Raw genomic sequence first — 9898 nt, forward strand, 5'->3', positions numbered from 1 at the left:
TGGGACTTTATTGGGGTTTTGGTTTTTAATAATTTTCAACTTTAACATTGATATAACTGCCATAGAATATTTAGATTCCATTTAACTTTACCAATTGTCTTAATAAGGCCCTTAATAACAGGATCCAGTTTAGAGTTATGTGTTGCATTGTCTCTGTAGTCTATCTGGAACACTTCTTCAGTATTTCACTTTCACAACCTTGACATGGTGAGGATTATTCTGTACAATGTCTAATTTTTTTAAAAATATATTTTATTGATTTTTTACAGAGAGGAAGAGAGAGGAATAGAGAGTTAGAAACATCGATGAGAGAGAAACATCAATCAGCTGCCTCCTGCACACTCCCCACTGGGGATGTGCCCGAAACCAAGGTACATGCCCTTGACCGGAATCGAACCTGGGAGCCTTCAGTCTGCAGGCCGACACTCTATCCACTGAGCCAAACTGGTCAGGGCAATGTCTAATTTTTAAAAAATATATATTTTGATTTTTTTTTTTTTTACAGAGGGGAAGGGAGAGGGATAGAGTTAGAAACATCGATGAGAGAGAAACATCGATCAGCTGCCTTCTGCACACCTCCTAATGGGGATGTGCCCGCAACCAAGGTACATGCCCTTGACTGGAATCGAACCTGGGACCTTTCAGTCCGCAGGCCAATGCTCTATCCACTGAGCCAAACCAGTTAGGGCTATGTCAAATTGCTTTAATCCAAGTTACTGCCTGCGAAGCTTCTCCAGTGTACTTTCTCCTTTTGTAATTAATATGTATCCCTTTCCTCCCCAACATTCAACTGATTCACCTATTTATATTAATACAGATTCATGGATTCCTATTTTTTTTAAATATATTTTATTGATTTTTTACAGAGAAGAAGGGAGAGGGATAGAGAGTTAGAAACATCGATGAGAGAGAAACATCGATCAGCTGCCTCCTGCACACTCCCCACTGGGGATATGCCCGCAACCAAGGTACATGCCCTTGGCCGGAATCGAACCTGGGACCCTTCAGTCCACAGGCCGACGCTCTAACCACTGAGCCAAACTGGTTAGGGCATGGATTCCTATTTTATTCAATGAGCCATAATCTAATGCTTTCATCACACACACATTTTTTTTTTAAATCCTTACCTGAAGATTGAAAAGTAACACTCCAACCAAGCTACCCTGCCAGGGTTGTCATCACATATTTTGATTCTCAAACTGCTCCAGGTTTGAATAGTGGTTTATGTACTTTTGACTCGTTCCTATTGTTCTTTGAGTACTTCCTTCTTTCTGGAACAAAATGGTTTCTCTTGTATTTTCCCTGCCCTGGAGTCACCCATTTCTCCAAGGGGCTCTGGTTTCTTTTATTGGAGAATGAAGCCCTCTTTGTGGGCTGAGCTAGGGAAAACATATACTCCCTGCATGGACACATATTGGCATATATATTTACTTACACTGAAATCTGTATTTACTTAGTTTATACCAATACCTTAACTCTGCAGGATTCATTCTGGTCTCTTTTTCCTTTTCCGTATTTGTAATTTCATTCTCTGCTAGCTCCCATTATCTTCAATATCCCACCTACCCAGACTGGTACGGTAACCAATCTCTCATTGCCAGCACCACCTACCTGGGTGCCCCTCCATTCTCACCTTGCTTAGATTCTAATAACCCTCCCTACACAAACCACAAACCTATCCCCTCCTCACTCCTTTTAAAATATAAATATATATATGTAATTTTTATTTATTTTTTTTTAAGAAAAACAACTTTGTTGGTAACCAAGACCAAAAAACTGTCAAAAGACACTTCTAAAATAAGCTTTCGTATGAACTGGGTATTTAATAATGATATTAAGCAATTACTATTCATTTTAAATGTGATAATGGCATCAAATAAAGAAATACTGTCCTTATCATTAAAGAGATACATACTAGGTGATGGGTTCAGAGGGGTTATTACCTATCCTTATGCTTGAAAATTCAAATAAAAAAATCCAATTACAATAAAGGTCTGCAGATTACTGGACTTTTATTAAGATGTAATCACTCCTAAGTACATAGAAGCAACTTGCCTAACCAAAATCCATGAGGTGTTCACATGAACTTACAGTTACACAAATAAGAAACAAATGGAATATTCAAAACCACAAGGAAATATCCTGATGCCCAAGGGTGATTAATCTGCACATTTATTTCAAGCTGTTAAAGAGTTTGTGGGCCACCTAGAAGGAGGAAAGAAAGGAAGTCATTAATTGGCAGTTTTAATGTCATGGCTTACAGGATTCTGCATAACCTAGACTGGTCCTGTCCCTTCTCTCATGATTCCCCTTCTCACATACTCACACCCCTCCTGAGCCACAGTGAATTCCCATTACCTGAATCTCCCTTCTACCTACAACGCTCTTTTCCATTTTCTTTCATCTTTTCCTTTAGAACTTAAGTTAACATGAAAGGCTTCTCTAGGCCCTCTTTCTACACAAATCTATTCCTCCTCTGTGTTCCCCACAGAAACATATACCTCCCATATCATAGTGCTTATCAATTCCACAAATATTTATACAATTCTAAATGCCAGGTACCGTTCTAGGTGCTGAGTTACAACAGTAAACACAGTAATATCTCCGCCTTTTATGGAACTTAGAGATAACAGAGAAATATAATATAGACATAAGGTCATTTCTGAAAGTGAGAAATACTGAATAAAGTTAAAAGATGCACAGCATCTTTAAATTTTGGGTCGCTGAAGGCTATCCTAAGATGATTAAACCCAAGAGACTTACCAATTTACTAACTGTTCTCTGGCTCATAATGAAGAAAGAGACCATGCCTGTCTCACTCCCAGATCTTAATCTAGTGCTTTGCTCATAAAAGTAACCATTTTTAACAATACATTTTTGTGGCATTAAGTACATTCATACTGTCCCACCATCATTAATCTCCAGAATTTTTTTCACCTTCATCAACTGAAACTCTGTACCCATTAAATAATTCCCCATTTTCCCTTCCCTCAAATCTTGGCAACTACCATTCTAATTTCTGTCTCTATGAATTTTACTACTTAAGGTATCTCATATAAGTGGAATGACATTTGTCCTTTTGTGATTGATTGATTCACTTAGTATGTCTTTAAGTTTCATATTTTGTATATCCATCCATTAACGAACACTCAGGTTGCATCTACCTTTTGGATATTGTGAATGCTGCTATGAACATGCATGCATAAATATATTTTTCAAGCCCTTGAACAAAGTCTCAATTCTTTTGGGTATATACACAGAAGTGGAACTGCTGGATCAATATAGTAATTCTATGTTTAGAGTTTGGGGTAAAGTGCTTGATTTCCTTTTTTTTATTTTTGAGAGAGAGGGAAGAGAGAGAACAGATTTGCTGTTCCACTTATTTATACATTCATTGGCTAATTCTTTTTTTTTTTTTAAAGATATGTTATTATTGACTTCAGAGAGAGGAAGGGAGAGGGAGAGATAGAAACATCAGTGATGAGAATCACTGATTGGCTGCCTCCTGCACACCCACTACTGGGGATTGAGCCTGCAACCTGGGCATGTGCCCTGACCAGGAATCGAACTGTAATCTTCTGGTTCCTAGGTCGATGCTCAAACCATTACTCAATGGCCGGGCGGTTGGCTGATTCTTATATGTGCCCTGACCAGTGAATGACTCTGCAACCTTGGTGTATAGGGATGACTCTAACCAACTGAGCTACCTGGCCGAGCCTTGATTTCTTTTTATTGCCAAAGAATATTTCACTATATGGATATATCAGTTCATGGACACTTAAGTTGTTTCTACGTTTTGGCTATTAAGAATAATGCTTCCTTTGTAATACTTGAAGCAATAAAAGAAAAAGAAAAAAGAAAAAAAAAAGAATAATGCTTCTGCTGGGCCAGTGTTGCTCAGTGGTTGAGCATCTACCCATGAACCTGGAGGTCACAGTCCGATTCCCAGTCAGGGCATATGCCCAGGCTCGATCCCCAGTAGGAGGTGTGCAAGAGGCAGTTGATCGATGATTCTCTCATCACTGATGTTTCTATTTCCCCCTTCCTCACTCTGAAATGTATATATATATATTTTTTTTAGAAAGAATGCTTCTATGAAAATTTGTGTATAAGTTTTATGTAGACATGTTTTCATTTCTCTTAGGTATATATATCTGAGTAGAACTGCTGAGTACCTCTATCTTTAACCCTTTGAAAAATGACACTGTTTTCTACAGGCTGTACCAATTTACATTCCCATCAGCAGTGCATGAGGTTTCCAATTTTTCCACATAGGCCCACACTTGTTACCTATTTTTTTGATAGGAGTCAATCTAGTGCAGCGGTGGCTAACTGGTAGCCCGCAGACCATGTGAGGTCCAAAAGGTTGGCGACCACTGATCTAGTGGATGTGAAGTAGTATCTCATTGTGGTTTTGATCTGCATTTCCCTGATAGCTATGGTATTGAACATCTTTTCATAATGCTTATCAGCCACCCAATCAGTTTTAACATAAGCAACCATATCAAACTTTGCCTACCCTATAATTTATTTTATTATTATTTTTAATGTTTTTTTATTCGATCTTTTAGAGACAGAGGGTGTGCCTACCCAATAATTTAAAATACCTTATTATTATGTCATAAAGTCAAGCAATTTTACTTAAAAAAAAAAACACACAAAAAACTTTTTGGACCAACTGCTATGTAAAAGACACACTGGAGGATATACATTATTTTAAAGAATAGCCGGTTACTTAAAAGTACAAAATCCAACTTCCCCGCTGTTTAGCAGTACAAGTCGGGATATCATTTCTCTACTCTGAGCCTCAGTTTCTTATCTGTAACATGGGGATGATATCTGCCTCAAGTGAAAGTGGTAGGATTATGTAAGATTACTTATGTAAAGTGCCCAGCACTGTACCTGCATATACTGGGCCACAATAATGCTAGGATAAAAGGTTGTCAGAACCAAGTCTTCCCTGGCCACTGTAAGCTTCTCCCCTGTTGACTTTAGGCTGACTTACACAGTGGTCCCTTGCATGCAAGAAGTCAAAGAGCTCCTCCGTGCAGTCCTCCTCTGTTTGTGACCTGGAGGAAACGCGCTCATCACAGAGCGCTAGCCGCTCCCGAGCCTTTACACATTTCTCCAACTGCTCACATTGCTCTCTCACTGTTGTCAGGGGATCCTGATGGAGAAACAAACAAACAAAACAGAAAACAAAATGGGGTTTCAGGAGGCGATCTACAAACCATATGCTTTCAATAACACAACCACTAAACCAAGGCAAGGTGCTGCCTCTGAATTACCGGGCAGAAGGCCAGCTGGCAGAGCCATACTGCCACCAGAAATGGCAGAATGGGGTCTCTCATTCAATTCTGATGCTAAGAGTAGGAAAAAGTTTCACATTTCTGCCTTCCAAGGTTGCCAGTATGCACTGAAAGCCTCAGTCCTATCTGAGAAATAAGGTGATAAAGGCCTTACTTGTTAACATAGCATTTGGGATTATGTAATGTCTGTGACTTTCAATCTGTCAGCAAGGCCTATGCATCCCAGCTAGAAAGGCAATGTTAACACAGAGAAGGGCCATCCAGGGAATGGTCCTTTCAGAATTATTAAACCACAAACAGCAGAGGACTGAGTGCCAGGCCCTCAAAACGCTGCTCTGCTCCCTGACACAACTGGAGAAGCCCCAAACCCAGAAACGACCCAGCTTCCCAGGCCCACACCCCCAAACACTCCCCTGCATAGGAAGTAAAGGCCTTTTCCACTCCCATTCTCTCCAAGTGTCAAATACTGAGACTCTCAAAATGGCTTCAGAGTTTTCTGAAGCGCAAACTTCCTTTTATTGTGATGGTTCCAAAACGGAGACAGCTCTTACCACTAATTCCTCCTCCTCTTCCTCCTACAAAAGGAAAACAAAATTAATGTTAGCAGCATTTTTATGACATATGTATTCCCAATCATATTGATCTTGTAATTACTGATGATAGACATTATATTAACCATGTTTTTAAATTTCTGTATTTTATGATGTTTTGACATTTTAGGGGCCCTGCCAATCCTAGAGTCAGCCCCTCCCAGGGCTGGCTAATTCCTAGAGATAGCAACAACTTGCCTGGGGACATGCCTCTCATATGCAAAACAACCAATCCAAATCCCTAACCAACAACTACTTACTTATCTAACTCTCCACAGGAAACCATATTGCCCCTGCCCTAACCACCCCAGGGCCAAGTACCAAACAACTAGGGACCACTCCCCTAGCCCAGAGGCAACGGAAATGATTCTAACTATCCAATCCTAACCTTGCTAAAGCTTGCCTATCCTGCCTCACCCCTTCCTTCCCTTAGAAACCAAGGCTCTGTTTTCCCTTGTTCCTTCTGCTCCTGAGTGGTCCAGGCACTTCTCTATGGGGTCCTAGATGGTATGTATGGCCTTATTATTCTAAGTTCTTTGGGGAACTATCTATAATAATAAAAGTGTAATATGCTAATTAGACTGGACAGCCAAAAGACCTTCTGGACGACCTTCCGGATAAAGGACAAAGCCAGGGCTGCGAGGGCCAAGGGCAGCCACTGCGGCTGTGAGGGCCGAGCCCTTTGCACAAGTTTCATCCATCGGGCCTCTAGTAAGTAATAAACCCTTCCTTCAAAAACAATCCTCTCAATGTCTGTAACTTACCATACCTCGTTAAAACAAATCCTGGGTACATTTCAACAAGGACATACTATCTCACTTTCATTAGCAACAACCTAAAGCAGTGGTCGCCATGGGTGGTCCCAAAGGTTGGCGACCGCTGACCTAAAGAATGCACAACACTATTGTGTATAAAGCACTTTCATATGATTTGATTAATCACAACAGCCCTAAGGGACTCCCAGTTGAGACATAACACTAATTGGACATTTTCTGATATAAATTCAAGCTGCCAGACGTTCATATGGAACATTAAAAAAGTACTTTGTTCTAAATTCTGGTGAGTCCCATTATTATTAGAAATAGCTAAATTTAGTTCTTACATCCTAAAACCAAGTTAGGAGAAAACTAACATTTTCTTCTAGATTCTGAACTTGAATTGGGAATATGAAAATGGCCAAACCAAAACTCTCCTTTAGCCAGAGCTTCACTAAAGATGGTTACAACCACTGCTTTTTGACTTGCAAAACTCCAGGGCTCTAAGTAGACCATCAATATAAGACGTTGACACATGCCTCCATCCACAAGCTTGGAAACACCAGGCCCTTCCTATTTATTTCCAGTGCTGGTGCACATTCTCAAACTTAGTTTTCTTTCTTCCAGAGAGAACAATGTAAAAAAAAAAATTCCCTAAGGGAGCATCAGCATAGGCCTAAATCTGGGGCAAAGAGTCTATCTGATCAGTATTTCAACCTGTCACGCATGTGTCCACATTTGGGAGAAGGGAACGAGAAGGTATAGAAGGGAATAAAAGAACTAGCTCAGCCATCCCTCAATACGTTTCCAAAATTCCAACACAATCTGGCTCATTCTCTACCATGTCCTCCCGAGTAGGGACCAAAACAAAGCCCATGAAAGCTACGAGGGGTAGGGCAGGTTCATTTATTCCCACAGTTGGCAAAGGCCTCTTCTAAACATAAAGATGTTTCCTTGGCCCTAGCTGGTTTGGCTCAGTGGATAGAGCGTCAGCCTGTGGACTGAAGGGTCCCAGGTTCTATTCCGGCCAAGGTCACATGCCTGGGTTGGGGCTGGATCCCCAGTGAGGGGCATGCGGGAGGCAGCCGATCCATGATTCTCTCACATCATTGAGTTTCTATCTCTCTCCCTCTCCCTTCCTCTCTAAAATCAATAAAATATGTATTTTTTTTTTTTTAAAAAAAGATGTTTCCTTGGTCGGTTTGGCTCAGTGGACAGAGTGTGGGCCTGTGGACTGAAGGATCCTGGGTTCGATTCCGGTCAAGGGCACATGCCCAGGTGTGAGCTCCATCCCTAGTAGGGGGCGTGTCATTCGTGTTTCTATCTTTCCCTTCCTCTCTGAAATCGATAAAAACACTTAAAAATAAACATAAAAATGTTATTTAGGAGGCAAAATTCTAGTTTTCCATTAAATAAGGTTTCTTGACCTTGCTCTTTGAAGAAAATCCATACTAAAAAAAGTTAAAAAAAAACACACAAATCACATTCTGCCTGAGTTAGAAACCAGAAATCAATTATCCTAGAAGCAAGACCTTTATATCATCCCCCCCATTAGCAATACTACGACATTAATGGTTCTGTGTCTTCGACAATTTTGTGTCAAAAGTATCATGGCTTGTTTTGGAAAAACAAATCCAACTAGAAGTCTGGTTATGGAATACTTCCTGTAAAACTTCCAGTCAATGAGAAAAACCAACATCACACTAACTAAAAAGATTTAATCTCCGGGAGACCTCCGTTTTCTTAAATTCAAAACTGACTACTTATTTACTTTCTTTGTCTCATCTGCCGCTGGGGTGAGCCCTACCGAAGTGTCTAACATCCTCCCTGAACTTCCTAGGGCTGGCTCCACGTCTTTCTGGTCCTCTTTCTGGAAACAGTAAGACTAGGAAAAATTATGGGATAAACTAGTTTCCAACTATTCCGAACCCATAAGCACAAAACTGGCAGAGGATGGGAAATGTGACCGGCAACAAACGCCAGCTGCGCCGCACGGTGGCTGAGCCCGAGCCCCGGGGCCTGCGCCTCGCTCGGTTCAGTCCCTGGCTCCTGACCCAGGAGCTGTGTGTCCTCAGACAAGACGCTTACCCTCTCTGCGCTCGTTTCCTCACCTGTGACATGGCAGTACTAGCATCTAACGCCTCGGATTAGCGCACATAAAGCACTCGGAACGGGAAGCAGGCAATAATTATTATATCGGCGTTCTTGCTCTGGAAAAGAACTCCCGTATGCTGCACATTCCTACACTGTCCCCAAAGAAAGATACCTGCCCCCCTGCCCCCTCAAAGAAAAAAAAGCCGCTTCTTCACAGAAACCGGTGTAAAGGCAAGTCTCCGGAGCCTCCACAGAAGGTGTATGTGGCAGGGGTTCCGGACCGGAGCTGCTTCCCCAAACACGTCGGGTCAAAAATATAGGTAGTATTTTAAAAAACATGTTTTTATTGATTTCAGAGAGGAAGGGAGAGGGAGAGATAGAAACATCAACGATGAGAATCGTTGATCGGCGGCCTCCTGCCCGCCCCCTACTGGGGACCGACCATGCCAATTGTGCGGACCCAGGACCAGGCGTGTGCCCTTGACCGGAATCGAACCCAGGACCCTTCAGTCCGCAGGCCGACGCTCCGTCCACTGAGCCAAACCGGCCAGGGCTGGAGATGGTATTTTTCCAAAAGTAGTCAACACAGCATTGTCGCTCTTCACCACAGTCACAGAATAGGAAGGTCGAGGCCCAAAGACTAGTCATCTACTCGCCCAAGGTCACTCGGCGGATTCTGGGGGTCAAGGGAGCCAGCTCTCCCTGCCCCGCACACTCCAGGGGGAGGCAGGGCCACGAGGGCCCCGGGCGGGTTTGGGCGGGCTCGGTCCCGGCCCCCGCCCCTCGCCGGGCCTTACCTCCTTGGGGTCTCCGGACCCGGTCAGCATCTTCCGCTCGTCCTCCAGCCCCATGTCTGGCGACGGTTCCGGATTGAACACGAGCAGCCACAGCAGCGCCTACTCCACTTCAGAACCAAGAAGGACTTGCAAGGGTCACTCGGCGGATATCCGGCGACCTGGCCGGAAGTGCGGCAGACTCCTCGCAGCCCCGAACATACGCTCGGATTGGCATGTACCACCGTCCGCAGGCAGGGGCGAGGGGTGGTCGGTATTTACACCTGAGAAGGATTTACTAAGCAATGTCTCTTTCGTCCCGCCAGACCCAGATATGTTGATGTCAGGGTTTATTTGAAATACTGCCCTCCAGGAAA

The 9898-nt window shown here is 42.7% G+C and overlaps 1 protein-coding gene across 2 annotated transcripts; it reads right to left on the reverse strand.

The window, feature by feature from the left end:
• Nucleotides 1–1993: 1993 nt before the first annotated feature.
• On the reverse strand, nt 1994–9729 carry LOC118677282 (cytochrome b-c1 complex subunit 6, mitochondrial). Of its 2 annotated transcripts, none has more exons than XM_036352297.1 (4): nt 9546–9729; nt 5861–5884; nt 5006–5167; nt 1994–2205 (listed from the first exon to the last, which is right to left on the reverse strand). In XM_036352297.1, the coding sequence occupies exons 1-4, from the start codon at nt 9597–9599 to the stop codon at nt 2173–2175; spliced, it is 273 nt and encodes a 90-aa protein (XP_036208190.1). In that variant the 5' UTR covers nt 9600–9729; the 3' UTR covers nt 1994–2172. The 2 variants fall into 2 exon arrangements, with proteins under 2 accessions (XP_036208190.1, XP_036208191.1); XM_036352298.1 differs by lacking the exon at nt 9546–9729 and adding an exon at nt 5986–6051.
• Nucleotides 9730–9898: the final 169 nt, after the last annotated feature.

This window comes from Myotis myotis, unplaced genomic scaffold (genome assembly GCF_014108235.1).
Source record: "Myotis myotis isolate mMyoMyo1 unplaced genomic scaffold, mMyoMyo1.p scaffold_m19_p_2, whole genome shotgun sequence".
NCBI classification, from domain to species: Eukaryota; Metazoa; Chordata; class Mammalia; order Chiroptera; family Vespertilionidae; genus Myotis; species Myotis myotis.